The sequence below is a fragment of the Nicotiana attenuata genome, unplaced genomic scaffold (genome assembly GCF_001879085.1).
Source record: "Nicotiana attenuata strain UT unplaced genomic scaffold, NIATTr2, whole genome shotgun sequence".
Classification (NCBI taxonomy): Eukaryota; Viridiplantae; Streptophyta; class Magnoliopsida; order Solanales; family Solanaceae; genus Nicotiana; species Nicotiana attenuata.
Window position 1 is genome coordinate 6,576 of NW_017677277.1, and position 25,555 is coordinate 32,130.

Consider the following 25,555-nt stretch of genomic DNA (forward strand, 5'->3'; position numbering starts at 1 on the left):
TAAGTCTCCAAAATTGACCCAACAAGGAATTGGGATGGACTCAAGAGATTTGATAGTCCCAATTAAAGGGTTAAACCTCGAGAGATTAATTACCCGACTTGAACCCTAGTTGCTCGGGCAAATACGCATACCCAATTGGTCTCGAGAGAGTCAAATGGGCAAAACCACTCTTTCTACCGCGAGGTGTAGAGTGGGTAGTATTGAGCAACGATTATAACATATTTCCCCAATCATGTCAATCAAGCTTTAGAAGCAATTACCCGTCAATTAGCCACCTAGGTGAAAGTCACTACCCTAGTGCCCCTTAATCCATTAGATACAACTCTTAGCAATTATCTCTTAGCGTAATCTAGTTTCAATTCTAATTAGTAGTTTTATAATAGTAGTTTATAAAAGAAAACCCAAAAATGTTGGAAGTGACATTTGGAATAATTACACAATTCTAGACTTGATAGATACATCAACTCCCCTTCTAGCTCCCTGAGGAATTCGATCCCGACCCTCATATCGGGTAAAAGCTATTGCGACCCTCTCTTCCTACTTTGTAGTAGTGTGGAGTTGGTAGCGATCAAGGACCCGGACTTCCAATTGTTTCGTGAAGGGCTTAAGCAAAGGGAAAACCAACTGGAGCACAAGGTCGAAGAGTTGAGGGAACGGGATAGGGATCTAGTGAGAGCCATCGCCGGCACTAGTGAGCTCGAAGCGTCTCTCAAGGTGAAGGAGGACGAGCTGGAGTTAAGTAGGGGCATGGTGGCTGAGAATGCTGATATTCATGTAAAGGTGGCCGGTTTGACCGCCGAATTGAATACGAAGTCGGCAAAAATTGATGAGCTTAGGAGTGAGCTGAATATGGGTGCTGACAGACTGGCGGCCACTATTTCTGAAGCGGTGGTTTTAGAGGATACCCTCCGTACCTGTAGGTCGGAGTGGGCCAAAGAAGAGGAGGCTTCTGCACTCAAAGTGGTGGGTGTTGAGGGTCGTATTAAGGAGTTGGAGGCGGAGTTATCCGTGTTGTCCGGGCAAGTGTCGTCGCTGAGGACGGAGGATGCGAATCGATGCCAGTAACCTTCTACTTCCCGTACCTCGGCCGAACCTATCGTGCCTTGCCATTCATAAGAGTTGTAGGTTTATGCTGAGGCCCGGCTCAATGTGTATAAGGCTCTTTTTGCTGAAGGGAGGGCGTCTTAAGCGGAACTTCAGGGTGTGCGTGCCGAAGCTCGTTTGACTTGCGAGAAATATAGGTTCGACCCTCGTACGCCTAATGGGGATGAAGTCATCTCTGATGATGCAAACCGCCTCCGACTCTTGGTATGAGGATGCCTACCCAACCGAGGATGATGTGTAATTTTGTAATTACTTTTATTTCAAGAGTTTTGTATGGGCGTGCTTGAGCCCGTAGTGAAGATAGGTATCAGTGACTTTTGCTGTAAAAGATGAAATTGCTTTGTTGTTTTGGTGGTGACCTTTATAGTATTTATGGTATCTCGAATACTTGTCGAATTTTTTGGGCGGATTTTGCTTTGTCGATGGCGTTTAGCCATTGGGATGTTACTTTCGATCTGACGTCGAAGTAGGATCCCGTCGCAATTCGAATGAAGTCAAACACATTTTTGTCGATGGCCTTGGCCATTAGGATGTTGCTTCGAACTATCGTCGAAGTAAGATCCCGTCGTAGTTAGAATGAAGTCGAACATATTTTTGTCGATGGCATTGGCCATTGGGATGTTGTTTCGAACTGTTGTAGAAGTAAGATCCCGTCGTAGTTTGAATGAAGTCGAACTCATTTTCATCGATGGCCATGGCCATTGGGATGTTGCTTCGAACTGTCGTCGAAGTAGGATCCCGTCGTAATTCGAACGAGGTCGAACATATTTTCGTCGATGGCCCTGGCCATTGAGATGTTGATTCGAACTGTCATCGAAGTAGGATCCCGCCGTGGTTCGAATAAAGTCGAACTCATTTTCATCAATGGCCTTGGCCATTGAGATGTTGCTTCGGACTGTCGTCGAAGTAGGATCCCGTCGTGGTTCGAATGAAGTCGAACTCGTTGTCATTAATGGCCTTGGCCATTGGGATGTTGCTTCGAACTGTCGTCGAAGTAGGATCCTATCGTGGTTCGAATGAAGTCGAACTCATTTTCGTCGATGGCCATTTAGATGTTGCTTCGAACTGTCGTCGAAGTAGGATCCCGTCGTAGTTCGAACGTAGTCGAACTCGTTTTCGTCGATGGCCTTGGCCATTGGGATGTTGCTTCGAACTGTCGTCGAAGTAGGATCCCGTCGTGGTTCGAATGAAGTCAAACTCATTTTCGTCGATGGCCTTGGCCATTGGGATGTTCGTATTGGAGGTGCGGTCAAATTCCCGTAGGGGTCCGACAAATCAATGGAGATTTAATTATATTCTTGTAAGGATCACATGTCGATTTTGCATATACAATGGAGATTCGATCATATATATCCAGTGCCTTCATTACTTGGTCCGGAGAACATGTCGACGGGCGGGGTAATGAACAATACTTCGAACCTCGAGACGTCTCCCTTGCCGCCTCATTAAAAACCTCACCGGAAAAACCCGATTGGGACAAAACCCCGGTAAGGGAAAAAGAGTACGACTTGGGTGGCGCCTCCCTTCAGAAGTGGAAGTATTGGAGATGAGCGATGTTCCAATTGTTTTGGAGTAGTTTTCCCTCCATTGTCTCTAACTGGAATGCCCTTTTGTTTGCTGCCGCTCTGATTTTATATGGTCTGTCCCAATTTGTTCCTAGTTTTCCCTCATTAGGGTCCTTCGCTGCTTGTGTTTTAGCTTTAAGAACGTAATCTCCGACCTTGAGCAGTCGCACTTTGGCCTTCTTGTTATAATACCTTTCTACTTGTTGCTTTTGGGCTATCATTCTTATGTGGGCCATGTCTCTTCGTTCTTCGACTTCATCCAGATCTTGTAGCCTACTTTAGTCGTTGTTTGGTCCGCTCTCGCTGGAGTATCTCAAGCTAGGATCCCCGACCTCGACTGGTATAACTGCGTCGGTCCCGTAGACTAGTGAATATGGCGTCTCGCCTGTGCGGGTTTTTGGTGTAGTGCGGTATGCCCGTAGTACTTCTGGTAGTAGTTCAGGCCATAGCCCTTTGGCGTCCTCGAGCTTCTTTTTCAAGATATTCAGTATTACCTTATTGGAAGATTCGGCTTGGCCATTGCTGGCGGGGTGGTATGGTGTGGACAGTATTCGTTTGATGTGCCATTTTTCGAAAAATTCGGTCGTTTTCTTTCTGACGAATTGAGGTCCGTTGTCACAGCTGATTTCTTTGGGGATGCCGAAGCGACATATTATATTTTTTCATATGAATGCGATGACCTCTTGCTCACGTATTTGAGTGTATGCACCTGCTTCCACCCATTTAGAAAAATAATCAGTTAAAACCAAAAGGAAACGTACCTTACCTCGTCCTACTGGGAGGGGTCCGACAATATCCATCCCCCACTTTATGAATGGCCATGGCGAAGTGACGGAATGCAGGAGTTCCCATGCTTGGTGTATCATGGGGGCGTACTTTTAACACAGTTCACACTTCCTGACGTAGTCCGCGGCTTCTTTTTTCATGGTGGGCCAGTAGTATCCGGCGCGGATGTGGCATCAGACGAGGGCGCGGTTTCCTGTGTGGGCGCCGCAATGCCCCTCATGTACTTCTTCCAGTACTCGCCTTGTTTGGTTTGGCCCAAGACATTTGGCCGTGGGGCCGCTGAACATTCTCTTGTAGAGATCACCGTTTACGAGACTGTATCTAGCTGCCTGTATTCGAAGCTTTTTGGCTTCTTTCTTATCTTGTGGGAGTGTTCCATCCTACAAATATGTTACGAGACGGTTGCGCCAGTCCCAGGTTAGGTTTAAAGAATGTACCTCGACTTGGTCTATGGCGGAATGTAGAAGGGTGACCACGTTTTCCTTGTTGATGTTTTTGGTGGCGGCTGCTAGCTTGGCGAGGCCATTTGCTTCGATATTTTGCGCCCTGGGTATTTGGTCGAGGCGGCATTCATCGAATTCTGGCAGCAGTTTGTGAATTTCTGACTGATACTTTTGTAGTCTTTGTTTTTTGATTTGGAAAGTCCCGGTGACTTGGTTTACTACGAGTTGAGAGTCGCAATGGAGGATGAGTCCTCAAGCACTATATTTGAGGGCTAATTTCAACCCTGCAATCACAGCTTCATACTCGGCCTCGTTGTTAGTCATCTCAGTGCATCGTATGGACTGGCGAATTACTTCGCCTGTAGGAACCTCGAGGACGAGTCCTGGTCCCGATCCCGATGCATTAGATGCGCCATCAGTGTAGGGGACCCAGAGGTCGGAATGTGCGGAAGCACGGAGCGCCTCCTGCTCTACTTCAGGCAATATTTCGACGCTGAAATCAGCGACGAAATCGGCGAGCACCTGCGACTTAATGGCAGTTCGCGGTTGGTATGTTATGAAAGTACAAGAGGGGGGTGAATTGTATATTTTGTTTAAACGTAAACTCTATTAGTTGAATGATTTACCAATTAGTCGACTTGATGCAATAACCTAACAGCTATAGTAGTAGAATATAAAACACAGAAAGTAAGTGCAGGAATCAAAGACACCGGAATTTCATAGTTGTTTGGATTCAATGTGAATCCTAGTCCAGTCCCCTTGGGTTGCAAGGGAGTTCTCTTTAGCAAATGCGTTTCTTCGAGTACAATGGAAATGATGTGATAGCTCAGTTCTGATAACACTCGTCTTCTTTTGATACAATGCCTCACCAGTGTTATACTCTCCTTTTTCTCTGACTTGTTACACAGCAGGCCTCAAAGAACTACAATGTTTGTTTGCAGTAGAATAAAGAGAGAATTTTGGTTTGATCAAAGTATATTTTTTCTAAGGCTGAAAACTGAGTATAAATACTTTGGTGAAGACTTTGAGCAGACGAGATTTGACAACCCAAGGGATTTGATCCTTGGAAAGAGATTGATTCTTTCCAAGAATAAGATTGCTAGCCGTTGCTCTTCCTTGATGAGAGGAGATTGATCACCTTCCTTATATAGTCATTGATGGTGAGATTTTACTATTTAATTGTTGGTCCTTCCATAGTTGGCAGCTCTTGATCCCTTTCCTTCTCCAGCCGTTGAAGATGAGGATTTGCTCCTTGATTGTTGGTCTTTCCAAAATTGGTAGATCAGCTACTTTCCTTGATTTGCTCCTTGAATATGTTGGCCTTGATTGACGCCTTAGTTTTAGGCTTTCAAAGATTCTTTCCATCGCAGCTATCCACAATCTTTGCTAGTTGATATCTTTCCTTAAGCATTCAGATTGGCTTCAACAATCTCGTAGTAGCTCCTTGATTCCTTGATCTCTTCTAATTGATTTCCTGCACAAATATATTATTGGCATTATTAAAATTAGATCTAACAATCTCCCCCTTTTTGATGATGTCAGAATAATATATTTGTATAAACACCAGTTGACTTCCCTGTGTTTTACTTCCCCTCAATGTATGCAGTTGAGGATCCTGGCACTCACCCTCAGTTCATGTAGTTGACTAGTCCATGATTGAAGGATACTCCCCCTCACTTCATGCAGTTGACTAGTCCATGATTGAAGTCGACTCTTGCCACGGAGGATGCTACATGTACCATAGTCAACTATACCTGTACAGATATAATATATACTCTTCTTCCCCTTTTTGGCATTAGCAAAGAGGGAACAGACTAAGAACTACACAGAATATATAGCATTAAATAGTAGCATTATAGTTCAATCATAAGCACCCAAAGCAAAAGAAAACAGAATTGTCCAATGGCTGAGATAACAGCCCCAAACCAGCAACACAGCAAATCAAAAAAAATTGTCTTAAACAACCACATTAGCGACGCAAGAAATAAGTAAGAGTATTGCAGATGGCCTCCTTCAGTTGTTCAAAGCTAGCATTGGCTGAGATGCTCACTCCATCCAACCTATCATGAATTTCCCTGAAAGCTTTGACAGCATTCTCCCTAACTCTGAGAATAGCAACTCTTATCTTTGACACATCAGACCCTGTTTCCTTGGAGATGGCGTGAATGTCACCAACAGTAGACTGAGTGGCTGTGAGGAGATTCTTGATTTCAGAGAGTTGAGTGGTGATGGCACGAAGCTTTTCATCGAGACCAGGGTCACCAGGGCTGGGGTGAGAGGCAGGGGACTTAGAGGAGGGTTCTATAGGAGCAGGCTTAACTTCTCCCTCGTGCTTCTTAACCCAGGAGCCCTTCACACTGACATACCCCATACTAGCAAAAGCTCTAGAGTTGTAGGATTTTGAGATAGTGATAAAGGGATAGTTGGACAGGGAAATTTGATGAGATTCCAGAATGTGAGTGATGGCCATGCCGTAGGGTAGACTGGTGGGATCTTCAGCACTTTCAATCATGAAATTTATAACCCAGGAGGAAAGCTTGACTTTGAGTTTGGTCACTAGGCAGTACACTAAGAAGATGTCCCTTTGAGAGAAGGTTGAAAAAGACCCAGTGCGGGGAAGCAGAGTGGTTGCCACAATGTGAGCCAGAACACGAGTTTCAAAACTAACGTCACTGGGACCTAACTGGTTTGGAAGGGAAGCAGAGGGACACTCAGCAATACACTGTTTAGCTTGGTCAAAAGAAATTTCGAAATCATCGGGCCAGGTATTTTTGAACAGCATAGGGAAACCAGAACATTGACATTGAAAGAGAGAATCAAACAGGGCACAATCAAGAACAATGCGCTTACCTAATACTAAGGATTCCAACCTGTCAGGCTTACTGGAGCGGAGATTGGCATAAAACATCTTCACCAGGGGTTCATAGACCTTAGGCGGAGGGATAGAGAGAAACTTAGCCCACCCTTGATGCACAAAGAGGTTTTTGATCTTACAATTTAGGGCTTCCATGTCGTCTAGGTCGACTACCCTACCATGAGCAATGGGCTTGTCTTTCAGAGCAATGAAGAAATCCTTATTTGGAGAATCCCAGAAATTTAGGTCGGATTCTAGAGAGGCAGAGAGATCAAACTTTGATTTCTTTGGGGTAGAAGAGACAGGAGGGTCTTCCAAAGGGCGTTTCCCTAGGGCTTTTTCTCCTAAGGTTTGAGAGTGATCAGACAAATCTCCCTGTGAAGAGGCGAAACCCTCAGAGTGGTCAGACCCTAGGTCTACCTTTTCTGGAGGCATAGAAGAGGTTTTTGTTTTGGAACGGGTACTTTTTCTGGTGGATGCAGAGGGATTTCTAGGTTGTTTGGCCATTGAAGAAAGATGGTTTGGTTGGAGCTTTGGAGAAGGAGAAGGGTTTTCTAGAGTACAGGGATGAACGTGATTGAAAGAGGTTCTCCGCCTTAAGAAGAAACCCTTCTGACGGTTGAGTTCGAAAAAGGAAAATGTGTCAGTTGAAGGGACACGATGATTGGCTTTCCTACTTTGAACGACGAACTGATGTGAAAGAAGAGGAAAAAAGAGGGAAAGAAAACGGAGGCGTAATTAATGCATGGGTAAAGTACAATCATTAGACCTGCAAGAAAATACTGTAGTACACATAGGTCCTATAGGTTATTAGTTAAGCAAGTAATGCCAAGTAATTTCCTTAATGCACAAAATCTATCCTCTAAAAGAGGCTTAGTAAAAATATCCGCTAATTGATCAGTAGTTCCAACAAAAGATATTTCTATGTCTCCCTTAAGCACATGATCTCTAATAAAATGATGCTTAATATCTATATGCTTTGCTCTAGAGTGATGCACATGATTTTTTGAAAGACAAATAGCACTAGAATTATCACAAAAAATTTGTATAGGTTTAAAGGAGAGTTCATAGTCACCCAGTTGGGGAGACATCCACAACAATTGTGCACAGCATTGTCCAATAGCAATGTATTCAGCTTCAGTGGTGGATAATGCAACTGATGCTTGTTTTTTACTATTCCAGTATATCAGTGCCTTTCCAAGTAATTGACATGTACCACTAGTGCTGTTTCTATCTTCCTTGTCACCTGCAAGGTCAGCATCGGAAAATCCTTCTAGTTTAAAAGAGTTAGAGCGAGGATACCATAGTCCATGAGATACAGTCCTAATGAGGTATCGAATGATTTTCTTCACTGCAGTCAGATGAGATTCCTTAAGAGCTGATTGGAACCTGGCACATTTACACACACTAAACATAATGTCTGGTCGACTTGCTGTTAGATACAATAATGATCCTATCATTCCACGATATTTGGTTTCATCCACAGGGATTTCCTGTTCATCTTTATCTAGATTTGTTGAAGGACTCATTGGTGTGCCAATGGATTTTGCATTGCTCATGCCAAATTTTTGGATCAGTTCCTTTGTATATTTTGTCTGACATATAATGGTTCCCTCTTCAGATTGCTAAATTTGGAGTCCAAAAGAAGAATGTTAACTCTCCCATCATGCTCATCTCAAATTCGCTTTGCATCAAATTCGAAAATTCCTTGCACATAAGAGGGTTAGCACTACCAAATATAATATCATCAACATAAATTTGGATAATGAGATTACCTTCTGCTGAATTTTTAATAAATAAGGTAGTGTCTACTTTACCTCTTGTGAAGCCATGATCAACAAGAAAAGAGCTATCTCTATCATACCATGCACGTGGAGCTTGTTTCAGTCCATATAATGCCTTAGTAAGCTTGTATACATGATAGGGAAACATTGAATCTACAAACCCAGGCGGTTGTTTCACGTATACTTCTTCTTCAATAAATCCATTCAAAAAGGCACTTTTATCATCCATCTGAAATAGTTTGAATCCTTTGAATGATGCGTATGATAGAAGAATTCGAATAGACTCCAAATGAGCTACTGGAGCGAAGGTTTCGTCATAGTCGACTCCTTCCTGTTGTGAATATACCCGAGCAACTAGTCTGGCTTTATTCCTTACGACCTTTCCATCCTCGTCCAATTTATTTCTGAAGACCCACTTCGTTCCGATTACATAAACATTTTCAGGTTTGGGTATCAAATTCCACACCTGATTTTTACTAAACTGATCTAACTCTTCCTGCATTTCTTGAACCCAAATCGAATCTTTTAGAGCTTCCTCTATCTTCTTTGGTTCAACTTGAGAGATTAACGCAACATTTGCTTTCTTTTTTAGAGCTCCCCTGGTTTTCATTCCTTCATTTGGATCCCCAATGATGAATTTTTGAGGATATTCAGGTTCGCTTCTCCATTCATTTGGGCGTACGATGTTTGTAGTGGACTCTGTTGGATGATCTGGTACACTGCTTCTGATTGCATTGTCGACTCTATCGTAGCAGATATATCAGTTAACTCTTGAGATTTGCTAGTCTCCTGGCTTTCTTGAGCTTGATCTTCTTCACCTGCAGTAGTTTTTTTCTCGACCAAGGGATTATTTTCATCGAATATAACATGTACAGATTCTTCTACACATAATGTGCGTTTATTATAGACTCTAAAAACTCTACTATTTAATGAATAACCCAGAAAAATACCTTCGTCACTTCTTGGATCGAATTTTCCAAGATTGTCCTTACCGTTGTTGTGAATTAAACACTTGCTTCCGAAGGAATGAAAGTAACTGATGTTTGGACGTTTACCTTTCCATAATTCATAGGGAGTCTTCTTCAAAATGGGCCTTATGAGACATCGATTGAGAATGTGACATGCTGTACTTACACCTTCTGCCCAGAAGTGGTTTGGCAGTGAATGATCGAGTAACATAGTTCTTGCCATATCTTGGAGGGTTCTGTTTTTTCTTTCTACAACCCCATTTTGCTGTGGTGATCGTGGTGCCGAGAAATTATGAGTGTATCCCTGATCATTGCAGAAATCTTCAAATGCTCTGCTTTCGAATTCTCCTCCATGATCACTCTGAATTGTTGAAATCAGATATCCCTTTTCTCTTTCAATCTTTTTGTAGAAAATCTCAAAATTTCTTAAAGTTTCATCCTTATGAGATAAGAAAATTACCCAAGTGAAATGTGAATAATCATCAACAATAACAAAGGCATATCTTTTTCCTCCTATACTGCAGTTCTAGTAGGTCCAAATAAGTCCATATGGAGCAATTGCAAAGGTTTAGAAGTAGATACAATATCCTTATTTTTGAAAGAATTTCTGGTTTGCTTACCAATTTGACATGCATCACAGATATGAGTTCTAGAAAAATTCAGTTTGGGTAAGCCAACAACTAACTCATGTTTGGACAACTTTTCTATCAAATGCATGCTAGCATGACCAAGTTTCCTATGCCATAACCATGGATCATCAGACATGGATGATAAGCAAATATGACCATCTATATTTTCAAAACCATCAAGGATATAAACATTTCCGTACCTTTTACCAGGGAAACTGTTTTAACTGATTCATCTTCAATAGCACAACCTGTTTTCTTAAAGTTTACCTCATATCCTGAGTCGCATAGTTGACTTATGCTCAGGAGATTGTAGTTGAGTCCATCGACGAGATACACTTCAGTGATGTCACAGTTGTTATTGAAGGGAATCGTTTCGGTACCAATTATTTTACCTTTTGAGTCATCCCCAAACTTAACGCTTCCTCCATCAATTTTTGTAACTTCTTTGAATAGGTTTTTATCACCTGTCATGTGACTGGAACACGCACTATCTAGATACCATTTTCCTTTGTGGCTTATTCTGTGGTGTTCCTGCAAAATATAATGATCACTTTCTTTTAGGTACCCAAGCTTGCTTGGGTCCTGGAGGGTTAGTATTGCTAGATTCAGAATTGTTTTTTGGTTTCCAAACCCATCCTAACATGTTGGCTTTACGAAAGCGACAAAATGAATATTTGTGCCCACTTTTGTTAAAATAGTGACACGTAAGTTCTGACCTACCTTTAGGTCTTTCATTAGTGTTAGTACTAGTGGACTTCGTTCTGGCTGGTCCTTTTCCAGTTGACTTGTAAGTCGCCTGGTTTGACCTGACAGAACTGTGACTGGTGGATTTGAGCATGCGATTAAGTTGCATTTGCAATTCCTCAAACTCTTCTTAAAGTACTTCTTTTTCTATTTCACATACTTCGTGTTTGAGTTTCCAGTCTTTAACCTCTCTATTTAGTCTCATAAGCTCATTCATCAGTTTTTGAGATTCTTTCAGAGTTAAATCAAGAATATCCTGCAATTCATTGCATCTTTCACAATCATAAGATCTTACCTCACTTGTTTCACCTCGTGCCATGAAACAATTTTCATTATCATCCTTGCCTTCGTCATCTGAAGTCTGTCCAGCATCCTGAGGATTTGTTCATCTCATTTTCCAGAATTGTCATGAAGCAAAGATTTGCTATCTCTTCGTGATCTGAACTATCTTCATCACTCCAACTTCCAAAGGATTTATTCTTGTTAAAGCCTCAAGAAATTTTTCTTTTTAGTTCTGGGCACTCAGCTTGAATATGTCCAAATCTTCCACACTCATAGCATTTTCCATCATTTTTGTCCTGTTCATTGTATTGCCTGGATCGTCTGGGTGGCATTCTTCCTTTCTTTGTGTTTCTGAATCTTCTCACTAACCCATCCATGTTTCTTGATAGCATAGCAATTTCTTCTTGTAGGGCTTCAGGATCATCATCGATTTCGTTTTCAGCTATTTCATTTGAAGCTTTGAATGCAACTATCTTCTTTTTCTCTTCTTGATTGGTTTTCTTGAGATGCGTCCTTTCAGAAGCTATGAGTTCTCCTCGTAGTTCATCATATGACAATTTGTTTAGATCCTGAGATTCAAGTGTGACTACTTTGGTCTGCCAAGTGGTTGGCAGGCTTCTGAGAATTTTTCCGACTTGATCGCCGCTAGTATATGGCTTGCCAAATGCCTTAGGATCGCTAATTATTTTGCTAAACCTGGCAAACATCTCTTCAATAGATTCTCCTTCTTTCGTAGAGAAGAGTTCGTAATCATGAACCAACATATTGATATGTGTTTCCTTTACTTTGCTGGTTCCTTCGTATGTAACCTCAAGCTTGTCCCACATTTCTTTGGCTGTATCACAGCTCGAGATTTTCTTATATTCTTCACCACTTATAGCATTGTGTAGCAGATTTCTTGCCTTATTGTTAACTTGTACTACTTCCATTTGCTCTTTTGTATATGAATCTATATCTTCAGGATTAGCAAGTGGTGGAGTAGTAGCAGGTAAGGGATAGTTTCCCTTTTTGAAGACTCTCCAAACTTTAACGTCATAAGCCTTGGCAAAGATCTCCATACGCACTTTCCAGTGAGATAAATGTTGACCATTGAAGTATGGTGGTCTAACTTGTGAAGTTCCTTCTTGGAAGAGAGCTCCTATGATGACTTGATTTGCCATAATTTTTTCTCACAAGCTGTTAAGCAAAGAATAGAATGTGAGCCTTGCTCTGATACCAATTGAAAATACAAGAGGGGGTGAATTGTATACAATGGAAATGATGTGATAGCTCAGTTCCTATAACACTCATCTTCTTTTGATACAATGCCTCACCACTGTTATACTCTCCTTTTTCTCTGACTTGTTATACAACAGGTCTCAAAGAACTACAATGTTTGTTTGCAGTAGAATAAAGAGAGAATTTTGGTTTGATCAAAGTATATTTTTTCTAAGGCTGAAAACTGAGTACAAATACTTTGGTGAAGACTTTGAGCAGATGAGATTTGACAGCCCAAAGGATTTGATCCTTGGAAAGAGATTGATTCTTTCCAAGAATAAGATTGCTAGTCGTTGCTCTTCCTTGATGAGAGGAGATTGATCGCCTTCCTTCTACAGTCATTGATGGTGAGATTTTACTTTTTAATTGTTGGTCCTTCCATAGTTGGCAACTCTTGATCGCTTTCCTTCTCCAGGCGTTGAAGATGAGGATTTGCTCCTTGATTGTTGGTCTTTCCAAAATTGGTAGATCAGCTACTCTCCTTGATTTTCTCCTTGAATATGTTGGCCTTGATTGATGCCTTAGTTTTAGGCTTTCAAAGATTCTTTCCTTTGCTGATTGATATCTTTCCTTAAGCATTTAGATTGGCTTCAACAATCTCGTAGTAGCTCCTTGATTCCTTGATCTCTTCTGATTGATTTCCTGCACAAATATATTATTGGCATTATTAAAATTAGATCTAACATGTTATGTCGTGCTCGCTTAATTCTATGGCCCATTTGGCCAATCTACCCGATAATTCGGGTTTGTGTAGGATGCCCTGAGAGGGAAAGTTGTCACCACTTTTATGGGGTGACATTGAAAATATGGTCTAAGCTTTCATGAAGCTACGGCTAGTGCCAAAGCTAGTTTCTCAAGGTGTGGGTACTTTGTTTCAGCATCAATTAAGGTTTTGCTGTATAGTAAATCGGAGATTGCGTACCTTTGTTTTCGCGGATCAAGACTGCACTTACCACGACTTCGGAGACTGCCAGGTATACTAGTAGGCATTCACCCGGGTCTGCCTTGACGAGTAGTGGTGGCGAGGATAGATACGCTTTCAGCTTTCTCAGGGCGTCGACGCACTCTGCATTCCACTGCAATCCGTGATCTTTCCTCAGCACATTGAAGAATTTATGGCATCTATCTGATGATCGTGAAATGAACCTCGACAGGGCGGCTATTCGTCCTGTCAACTTCTGCACCTGCTTCTTGCTAGTCAATGTCTCCGGTATTCCTTCGATGGCTCTGATCTGATCCGGGTTGACCTTGATGCCCCTTTGCGATGCCAGAAAACCAAGGAACTTTCCCGAAGTTACGCCGAATGCGCATTTTTCGGGATTCAATTTCATCCCGTATTGCCTCAGAATCTCGAAGGCCTCCCTCAGATGACCAATGTGATCCTCTTTTTTTTTTTGATTTTACTAGCATGTCATCGATGTAAACCTCCATGGTCTTACCAAGATATTCTTTGAACATTTTGGTGACTAATCTTTGATACGTCGCCCTGGCATTCTTGAGTTCGAACGGCATTACCTTGTAGCAGTACGTTCCTCGGTGAGTGATAAAAGTGGTCTTTTCTTGGTCCTCTTCGGCCATTAGAATTTGGTTGTAACCATAGTAGACATCCAAGAAGCTTAATAGTTCGTGCCCCGCTGTGGCATCGATGAGCTGGTCGATGTGTAGTAGCGGGAAGGAATCTTTCGGGCATGCTTTGTTTAGGTCGGTGATGTCGACACACATCCGCCATTTTCCGTTCTTCTTTTTGACCATGACCACATTGGTGACCCATTGGGGATATTTCGACTCTCGGATGGACCCATTAGCGAGTAATTTATCAACCTCTTCGCTAACCGCCTCGTTGATGGCGGCATTGAACTTTCTCCTAATTTGCCGCACCGGCGGGTAAAGAGGATCGACATTCAGCTTGTGTGTGGCGATATCCCTTGGGATTCCTGGCATATCTGAATGGGAAAAGGCAAACAAATCGGCATTTTTAGTTAAGAACTCATGATATTTACCTGGTTCTGAGAGGTTGTGTCCGATGTAGGCCTTTTTCGTGCCGTCGGTGTTGTCCAGTTGGACGGGATCGAGGTTTTCTATGGTAGCCTTGCAAGTTTCCACGACATTCGGGTCTTTGATGGCCTCTATTTGTACGTCGGGTTTGGTTCCTGATATGGCTGATTGCTATGCTTCCGCACTTGCCCCTTGAAGTTGTTTGGTGTGTGTGCAATCTTGGGCAATGCGGTAGCATTCTTGGGTGGTGCGTTGCTCGCCTCGGATGCTGAATATCCCCCATGGGGTAGGAAATTTGATTACTTGATAGAAACTTGACGGGATGGCTCGCATGGCATGTATCCATGGACGTCCTATGATACCGTTGTAGGCTATTTCTTGGTTCATGACGTGAAATGTTGTTTCCAGGGTGACCCCTCCTGCCAGTACGGACAGTATTATTTTTTTCGAGGTTCGTTCCACTGCATTGTTAGAACCCGTTAGTGTTATGCAACGCGGTATTATCTTATCTTCGAGTCTCATCTGTGAGACGACTCTGGGATGGATAATACACGCGCCGCTCCCGTCGTAAACCATTATTCTTTTCACATCGGTATGGGCAATACGTAAAGTTATAAGTAAAGCATCATAGTGAGGGAAAGACAAACTGTTGGCATCCGACTTATCGAAGATGATACTATCTTTGAAGTCGTCATACCGTTCATGGGTGACTGTCTGCTTGAGTTTATGTGTGGCGGTGAATTTCACATGGTTGATTGCCGCATTGTCGCCACCTCCGATGATCATTTGTATGGTACGGGCTGGCGAGGGTGGCTTTGGTGGTCCTTGAGGTTGATCGCGTCCACGAGCGAAGTTGGTTCGTCCTCGGTCGCTCAACAGCTCTTTCAGATGCCCCTGGTTTAACATTCTTACTACTTCTTGCCGCAGACCTATGCAGTCTTCGGTCTTGTGTCCCTTTTCCTGGTGGAATTTACACAGAACGTTCGATCTCCGGGTGCTTGGGTCCGACTTCATCTTTTGCGGCCACTGCACCTTTGTGCCGAGCTTTTCCAGTGCATATACTATTTCTGAAGGAGAAAGGCAAAAGTTATGAGCAGAAAGCAATGTAGGCCATTTCGTTGTGGACCGGTATGTCGGGGCGTGACATCTGCTTGTCGTGGTGGCGGTGGAATGGATGCCCAGATGTAAGGCTGATGCCTTTCTCGATTGAAACGGGATAGTTGATCCCTCCGACCATCGTTACGGCGCTCCCTCTTTGCTTCGGTCTGGACCGATGTTAGCCGTTGGAGCGGTCCCTTCAAGTCTTCCTCATCCGCTCTTACTTCAGTACAATAGGCATTATGGATTTCTTCCCATGTGGTGGGAGGGTATTTCATAAGCCTGCTCAGCAATTTCTTGGTCGCTTTCGACTCGCTTCTGTTTAACCCATTTTGGAAGGCTGCCACCGCCATTCCCTCTGAAACGTTGGGTAGGCTCATTCTTACCCTGTTGAATCTGGCTAGGAAGTCTCGAAGTCCCTCGCCCATCGTTTGTCTAACGACGAAGATGTCATTTACTCTGGCTTCCGACTTTTTCGCTCACGCGTGAGCGGTAACGAACTTATCTGCCATTTCTTCGAATGTCGATATCGACCGCGCTGGCAGTTGGGAATACTATGTCAACACCCCCCCTCCCGTCAGAGTTTCGCCGAATTTTTTCAACAGTACCGAGGGAACTTATTCTTTTGATAGATCGTTGACTTTTACCACGGTAACATAGTGAATCAGGTGATCCTCCGGATCTGTTGTGCCATCATATATTTTCAAATATGGCGGCATTTTGAATCTTTTAGGGATAGTGTTGGGGGGCTGCTCTTTCACTGAACGGCTGTTCGACGAATCGGCCTGCATCACGTTTTGGTAGCAACTTCTGAGCGCCCGGTATTTTATCGACCCTTTCCTGATGTTCTTTCATCTGATCGTGGAGTGTTTTGTTCTCGTTCTCCATATCTTCCATTTTCTTTAGAATGGACGCGATTGCATCATTACCTGCATCAACGACAATGTGAGTGTTACCTGTGATTGGAGTTTCCGGCTTATCGGCTACATCTGCAGTTTCTACGTGTCTTGTGCCTCCGATATTCCTTTGAGTGGGTTTGTCCAGTATGCTGCTCAGGGTGTTTGTCAGCCATTCCTCTAATAGTCTCTTCACAGCTGGTGGTGCTTCTCCGGCTGCGGACGTTGAGGTTTCCTTCTCGCGTGAGATAGTCACGCTTTCGTGAGGGGTGGACACGATATTTCCCTGAAGTGTAGCACTTGGCGTTACGCTTTCATCGTTTTCCCTGCCGGCTTCATTGATGGAGCCTAGCAGGTTGTTTGTGACGTCTACTATCGCCTTCGATCTTATCTCTTCCTTTTCTGCCATTACAGAACTTTGCGAGGTTGAGGATAGGTGTATACTTCTTTCAGCGATCTAGATGAAACTAAAACCTAGGCTATAGAAATCTCCACAGACGGCGCCAAATTGTTTGGATCAAAAGATATTACAACCTTTTTGAACAAATCAATCAAAGAAAATGAAGGGGTAAATCTTAGCTAAGAATAATAATCATTAGAACGAAAGAAGATAAGTAACGAATACACGAATAATCTTGTCTGATCTCATGAAGATCCGAGATTGGATGTTAGAAAATGTTTATCGAAAAGTATTACAATTGATGCTATATCTTAGAGATGTTGCATACCGAGAAAAAGAAGAAGACCCCCTTTTTACAAAGCCATTCCCCCCGTATATATAAGGGTCAAACCCCCTCTAGATCCTGAAAAGCATATTCCAGGCCCCCCTCTAAGGAATCTCCCTAGCACCTCTTATCGAAGCCGTGTTAAGCTGTGAGGACCTCGCCACTGGTCGTGCTCGTCTATAGTCGTGGTCGTCCAAATTTGGACCCATACATGCATGATGATAATTTGACTTAGGATTCTTCAAAGAAAAAAAAAATTAACTGCAAATGTCTAATGAAAAGAGCATGAAAATCAGAGAAGTACTATTTTTTCCTTTTTTGGTGAGCTTAAAAAACTTAAGGACTTTTTTACCCCCACTATTTATTTGCTATTCAGTTTATAATGTACTACAAGTGAATTTTCGAGATGTTAATAATTACATGTAGTACTGTATACTTAAATTTTTATGATTACTATTAGATTAATTATGTGATCTTTTGGACGTTCTTTTTGAGCATGATGTTCAAAGAGTAGTTTATTTTGCTATTGATTGTATTTTACTTAGAATGCAAATTATGATAGTATCAAACTTTTTTTTGAACTATATCATTTTGATTCAAGAAACATGGAAAATAATATGTTAGATTTCTTATTTCACTAAGAATATATTACTGAAGTCAAATATAAGTAGACATAGCATCTGGAATAAGGTTAAAATTTAAGTTTGACACTTTACGTAATATTTTAGATGTTCTTCGTCATACAATTTTTTTTTAAAATGTAAAGAATATTACTTTAGTTACTTGTCTTAATTTTTTTTCTTTTTCAAAAAATGCATGTTAAACTGCTTTAACGTGATATATATGCTACACGACGAAAGAGTAAGAGCTGGAAAAAAATTGGCCTACAAAAGCACTCCCATATTACTTTTTTAAATGTAAATCTTATTCTACAATGTTAAGAAATATATATATATATATATATATATATATATATATATATATATATATATGTATATATATATATATATATATATATGTATTTNAAATATATATATATATATATATATATATATATATATATATATATATATATGAATGAATAATTTAATTCACATAACATCTAAAATGGAGTTTCTTTTTACCGTTTTCGAATACTAAATGAATAAAAAGTAACTAATGCGTGTCCATTCACTTTTCTTTTTAAAAAAATCAATCATGAAATTAATTTTTAATTTGTAAAATTTTGTTAGAGCATCTTATCAAACAAATTTACTTCAATTTTTCAAAAACACCCTTAAATGTTTGGGACTTAATAGTACTGCTCAAAGAAGAGATGATTTTTTTTTCGGCATGTAATTCGTCTTCAACTTGATTTTTCTTCTCTTTGATAAAAGGTCTTAAAATACTAATAAATAATGTTAACAGAATAGTTTTTCTTTTATACTAATAAAAAATCTCTTGGATCGATAAGTTAATTGAGTTTGAATCAGTCAAAAGTTAATCATAAGTCTCCGTGGGAACGATACTCTACTCACTACTCTATTACTTGACGACCACGTATACTTGCGTGAGTGTTTTTGGTCGCAACACCGAACCCAATAGTTTTTGTTCAAACTCTGTATTTGTATTAAGAAATCCAATAAATATGCCACGACCCAAAATCCACTAAGGGTCATGATGGCGCCGAACACCATTGTCAGGCAAGCCAATACTAAATAACTAGTAACTTCTCGTTTTAGATATTTCTGAATTTACTTCTTTTATACATTTAAACAATAAAAAATAAATTCCACTGAATAAATAATGATATCTTTAACAATTTCAAAATACTGACTAATCCCATAGACATCCCAGAACCAGGTGTCACAAGTGCATGAGCAATTACTAAGAAAATGAATAAAGTTCAATAACTGTCCGGAATACAAATTGGATAGAAAGTAAATACAATACGCTGAAAGAGACTATACTAGCTGCGGGTCGCCTCCAGAAATGCAGCTCACCTAGTCCCTGTATCATTCATGCTGCTACGCCCAGTAGGCCACTAGAAATACATATGCATGTGCAACAAAAATGCACAACAAGTGTAGCATGAGTACGAAAACAACGTGTACTCAGTAAGTATCCCGTCTAATATCGAAGAAGTAGAGATGAGAGGTCGACTTCGACACTTACTAGTGGTCCAATTAGGATACGTCAATAATATAATAAATCGAAGATTTTTATAAACATGATTGTAATTCAATAGAATGAAGCAAGTAAACAATTCTTTCTTTTATAGAAAATTCCCATATTCCTTTTCATCATTTATACATTTATTCTCAAGCCGGGAAGAAACAATATCACATCAATAAATTTCAAGGCAAGCAATACAAGCATGCGCAAATCATGCCGAGGTCGTACGGCCCGGTCCAACAATATATAAACTGTGCACTGCTAGAAGGTCGAATGGCGCGAACCATAGATGCATCTATTTAATCTACCGAGGCGTTCGGCCCGTTCCACAATAGATAAACACATTCAAACAGTCAAAACAATAATTCATCAAGGAGCAATTATTCCGGAAAAGGGCAAGTTTCTCTTTTAAAAGTCAAGAAATGACATCTGGCCTTTTAGAAATTCATTTACACGTTCGATATGTTTTAAGCATTTTTAAATTTTTCAACAAGGTTACAAATATTACAAGTAAAGCATACTTTTGGGCCCTAAACTACCCGGACTTAAGCATAATAGTAGCTACGCACGGACTCTCGTCACCTCGTGCGTACGTAGCCCCCACAAATAGGAGCACATAACCCATTTAACTCACCTATGGGGACAATTCCCTCTTACAAGTTTAGAAAGGAGACTGACCTCGCTCCAAAGTTCCATAACCGGCATTCCACGCCCTTCCGAAGACTCAAATTGATGCACAACGCTCCGAAAATAGCCAATAATTATGCAAATCCATTTATATATGTTCAATTACTCGTAATAATCCAATTTATAACAATTCCTAACCCCGATCGAAAAGTTGACAAAAATGCCCTCGGGCCCACGTGCCCGGATTCCGAATTTTTTTAAAGATAAAGTTTACCCATAACCTCATGAACTCAATTATATAATTTACCCTCAATTTCATGTCCAAAATCGTGGTCAAAATTCAAGAATACTAATTTTCTAGGTTTTCCCTCAAACCCCAAGTTTTCAACCAAATTTCATGCTCAAATCCATATGCAATCATGTATTTAACTCAAAACTAACATAAACCACTTACCTCATGCTTGGTGGTGAAAATGGCACCTCAAAGTTGTCCCAAAATCGGCTCCAATGGAAGAAATGAGGTTGAAATGAACCCAACCCCCGATTTAAAAGAACCTCACTGCTTCCAGCATTTTCGCACCTGCGGTCACTTGACTAATTCAATGGTAGCGCAGGTGCGACCCACTAACTGCTTCTGCGGTCCTCCTCTAGGCCCTCAACTTCCGCATCTGCGTCCTTCCTTCTGCAAGTGCCGTCCCGCTTCTGCGGCAAGATGACCGCATCTACGGTCCCAGCCTAGCCCAGCCACTTCCGCTTCTGCGGCGCCTAGGCCGCTCCTGCGGTGTGACGACCCAAAGGGTCATCACCTATTTCCTCATCTATTCCGTGCTTTCGAGGCCTTAAAACCTCTTTTTTTTTACTTGCCTCGATTTGCGTGCGCACTCCGGACGCGTAGCCGGAAAGCTTTTATGTTGAAATATGTGAATTCCGTGAAAAATTTGAAGAATTTTGATATTAATATGATTATAGTTGACTTTGGTCAAGATTTTCGGTAAACGGACCCGGACCCGAGATTGGACGGTCCCGGAAGGTTCGTAGAAAAATATGGGACTCGGGCATGTGCCCGGAATCGAATTCCGAGGTCTAGAGCCCGAGATATGAATTTTTTCGTGAAATTGTTTATCTGAAATTATTAAGGAAAATGGAAATGAAAATTGATTAAAAGACTATAGTATCGGGCTCGTATTTTGGTTCCAGCGCCCGGTACAAGTCTTAAATATGTGGTAAGCACTTTCTGTGAAGTTTGGTCGAAATCGGACGTCATTTGACGTGTTTCGGACCTAAATGTCTAAAGTTTGAAGTTTATGAAGTTATAATGAAAAATCATGTGCTTTGAGGCTTGATTCTATGTAAATGATGTTATTTAGGCGATTTGATCGCACGAGCAAGTCCGTAGGATGTTTTTGAGGTTGTATGCGTGTTTTGTTTGGAGCCTCGAGGGCTCGAGTGAGTTTCGGATAGGCATCGGATTGCATTTCTCATTTTTTTTTTAAAAATCTGGTATGTTGGCTTCTGTGGTTTTCGCAAATGCGAAAGGGAGACTCGCAATTGCGAGCTTGCAAATGCGAGCTTCCAGTCGTAATTGCGAGGTCTGGGCAATTACGCACAGGTCGCAAATCCGAGAATTTTGCTCGCAAATGCGAGAGGCCACTGATCGCAAATGCGATGGCATTTTCGCAAATGCGAAGCCTGGCCTCCAGACCCGAGTTCGCAAATGCGATCCCTGTGGTCGCATTCCCAAGCCTGTGATGTTCGCAAATGCGAACTTACCTTCGCATTTCCCATATCCGAGGCCCAGCAAATTTTATACTTAGTCGAATTTTTACCACTTTTCACCATTCTTTCAAAACCCAAACACCATAGGCGAATTTTCAAGAGCAAACTTCATCCCAAATCACTTGTAAGTTGATTTTTACTCAATTCTTTCAATCTTTAACATCATTAAACATGTTTTCCACTTGAAATCAAAGATTTTCATGGGTGAAATTGGGATTTTTTGGTAGAACCTAGGTTTTTTACAAATTGGGGAGTTGGACCTCGATTTGAGGTCCGATTTCAAAACAAATTATATATTTGAACTCGTGGGGGAATGGGTAACCAGATTTTGGTTCGAACCTCGAGTTTTGACCACGTGGGCCCGGGGGCGATTTTGGAATTTTTGGGAAAAACTTGGGAAACTCATTTTTTATGCATTCAAATTGATTCATATAATGTTTATTAAAGTAATTGAGCACTGTGTGATTAGATTCGAGCGAATTGGAGGTGGAACCGCGAGGTAAAGCAATAGTTGAGGATTAAGTGGATTTCAAGGCTTTGAGGTAAGTGTTTGGTTTAACCCTAGCTTGAGGGAATAGGAGTTGAGTCTTGTTGCTAACTGCTATGTGATCGAGTACGATGTATAGGCATGGTGACGAGTATCTATACATTGGTGTCTAGCATGACCGTGAGTCCTTATAATGTGATTATCATGAACTTATTGTGAATTTCATGTTTATTGGAGTATTTCCATATATTGTGAATAACATGTGAATGGTGATATGATAATTTGATTCCTAGGAGCATTGGCTCGAACTGTGATACGAATATTGAAAGTATATGAAATGACTTGATTCATTGAGGAGCGTCGGCTCCAGTTGTAGAACGAATTGCGAAAGTATAAGTGATAATTGAACCTCTGGAGCATCTGCTCGACTTGTGAAAAAGAATTGTGAAGTAAAAGCGAGAAAGAGGAGAGATCATTATGTTGCCCTCTTGGCGGGCTATTGTTGGGTTGTGATTCCTCTGCATTGTGTTCTTAACGGATACTAGGGTCGCTCAGGTTAATGTTTCCTTGTGTCATATGATGACTATAGCTGTAGATGGGTTGGTTGGGTGTGGTAGTCGGTTAGATATAGCTGAGGTGGTCAAGTGTGGTAATAGGTTGGTTATAGCTGTGGTAGTTAGATGTTGGAACTAATGTGGTGGTTAGATGTTGGAACTAATGTGGTTATAGTAATCCCCTTGCCAGAATATTTGAGATGATGTTTTGTTCCCTTACTGGGAAGTCGTTATATTGTTGTTTGTGACGGAATATGAGATAAGAAATTTCTTGGAGCTTGGGCTCCAGTGATATCGTGAGATAAGAAAAGTAAGAAAGAGAAAACGTTGTTGATTATTCCCTTGCCGGGACGTCTGGTTGAACTTGTTGGATTCTTTCCCTCGCCGGGATGTTTGTCAAATGTTTACTTATTTTTATGCCCCTTAATTGTGACTGTTGTTTGGGGAGTCGGACTGTTAAATGATATTGAGGGTCGGGTTGCACGCCGCAACAATGATATTGAGGATCGGGTTGCACGCCGCAACAATAATATGTGAGGGTCGGGTTGCACGCCGCAACAATGATATTGAGGATCGGGTTGCACGCCGCAACTGTAAAAGGTGAGGATCGGGTTGCGCGCCGCAATAATGATACATGATAAATGATATGGGTCGGGTTGCACGCTGCAACAGTGGTATTTGTGGAGCGGGTTGCACGCCGCAACAATAGTAATTATGGAGCGGGTTGCACGCCGCAACAGCTATTGAGGCTATGTGTTTGTATTTGAGTATTGATTCCTTGTTCATTGTGAACCTAAGCTGTTTTAGTTGTTACTCTGGATTGCTGCTAATATTGTATCTCCCCTTAGCATGTCTCCCCTCCCATGTTGTTAATTACTTGGTATTTGATTCCCGCTGTATAGTTATAACTGCACAGGTTTATGTGATGTCCAGTCTGGCCTCGTCACTACTTCGCCGGGGTTAGGCTAGACACTTACCAGCACATGGGGTCGGTTGTGCTGATGCTACACTTCTGTGCATTTTTGCTCAGGTCCAGGTTTTGAGGAGCAGCAGCAGTAGTTCGGGAGCAGACTTTCCTATTCACGAGACTGAGATAGCCTTGCAGGCGTTCGCAGGCCCGGCGTCTCTTCTTTATGTTTCCTTTTGACTGTTGACTGTCATGCCTTCATTTAGTTTCGCAGACATGACAACTGTTATATTTGCTTTCAGACCTTGTATTTAGTTTATTCTTAGTAGTCGTGCGAGTAACGTGACACCAAAATCTTGGGTAGAGGCTGATGTTGACATTTCCGCGTTTTGACTTCAAGACTTATAAAATAGACTCCGCTCATTATTTTATCTAATCCATATTTCTTAATTGTGCTATAGATTGTAAAAGATTAATTTTATTAACGAAAGGTAAATAAGTTGGCTTTGCCTAGCTACCACGAGTAGGCGCCATCACGATCCCGGATGGTGGGGAAATCCGGTGTCTGACAAGTTGGTATCAGAGACACTACGTTCATAGGTCTTCACAACTCACGGGACAAACTTAGTAGAGTCTGGGGGTAGTACGGGAGACGTCATGTACTTGTTCCCCAGATCTGTTGAGTTAGGAAAACCTCTAATTTGTTTCTTTTCTTTGTCGTGCGATTGGTTTCTCGAATGTGATTAATTTCTACTCCGTTCTTTTTGCGAAAATGGCGAGGTTATGTACGCTTCTTCAGGTGAGACAGGCAACACAGAAGACCTGTGATAGATCAGCTATGTTTCGGAGGCTTTGTGGAGGTAAAAGGTATTAGAGTGAGGTAGAGATGCGAGAAGTGTGACGGGTAAAGGTATTCGAGGTCGCGGAGGTGCAGTAATGTTCTGGCTTGTGGGAGAGAAGCTTCGGTGTTTTAGTTTGCGCCGTTATCGGTCATGCCCAGTGATTTCTTTTGAATGCCTTGTTTATGTGTCTACGCCGGTTGGAGTTTTATCTGTGTGAGTGGACCTTGCGCCCTCCATTTTCCGTCATAAGTGGCTATTGACGGTTTTGAGACCTGTATTTGATTTACTGCCTTCAAGATATGGTGGAATTTCGACGCTTCATATGGGGATGGATTGGTTTGTCCACCGTATCATGCCTCTTAGATTGTCACGCCAAGACCGTGACCTTGGCTTTGCCAGAATTGCCGCCGACTTAGAGTGACAGAGAGGACCTCAGGTTCATCCCACTCGCCAAGAGTTATTTCATATGCTAAGCTCGACGCCCCCATGGTCGAGAAGGGGTGGCTTGGCTCTATCTGCATTTTCACTGCACTCCAGCGCGGAGGTTCCTTCTATTGACTTCTTGTATTGAATCTGGGCTCCGGCACCCAGCCATTTCTATTCCCGCAGTTATCGCGTGCCCCGCCAGAGTTGGAATGGAGTTGAGGACAGCTTGTAGGTATTTGCTAGAGAAGGGTTTTATCAGGCCTGAGTGTTTCTCCTGTGGCGGTGCTGCAGGGTGTTATTTGTGAAGAAGAAGATGGTTTCGATGCGGATGGTGTAATTGATTCCGGGCATTGAACAAAGTTGACAGATAAAGAACAGTAGTCCACTGCCGATGATTGATGATTTTGTTTGACCAGCTCAGGGAGCAAGGGTGTCCTCAAAGATTAGACTTGAGATCTGGCTACCGATCAGCTTGAAATATTAGGGCGTACTATTGTCCCTAGACAAATTCCGCATCGTATGGGCACTATGAGTTTTTAGTTCATGTCATGGGCTGTTGACCATATACCCAGCCAGCATTTATCGGGTTATTGAACCGAGTGTTCAGGCCTTATCTAGACTTGTTCGTGAATAGTCTATCTCTCTCTTTTTT

General features: G+C 41.8%; 1 protein-coding gene across 1 annotated transcript; it reads right to left on the reverse strand.

The window, feature by feature from the left end:
• Window positions 1-14,280: 14,280 nt before the first annotated feature.
• On the reverse strand, window positions 14,281-15,937 carry LOC109221358. The gene is made up of 3 exons (XM_019385836.1): window positions 15,538-15,937; window positions 15,109-15,478; window positions 14,281-14,359 (listed from the first exon to the last, which is right to left on the reverse strand). The coding sequence occupies exons 1-3, from the start codon at window positions 15,935-15,937 to the stop codon at window positions 14,281-14,283; spliced, it is 849 nt and encodes a 282-aa protein (XP_019241381.1).
• Between the last annotated feature and the right edge of the window lie 9,618 nt (window positions 15,938-25,555).

Coding starts and splice junctions, on each gene's coding strand:
- LOC109221358 (XM_019385836.1), bottom strand. CDS start 15,937: ATGGGCGAGGGACTTCGAGACTTCCTAGCCAGATTCAACAGGGTAAGA. Junction 15,479..15,537: donor TGTCACGCCCCGACATACCG/GTCCACAACGAA, acceptor TTTCTCCTTCAG/AAATAGTATATGCACTGGAA. Junction 14,360..15,108: donor CAGACAGTCACCCATGAACG/GTATGACGACTT, acceptor TTTCCCATTCAG/ATATGCCAGGAATCCCAAGG.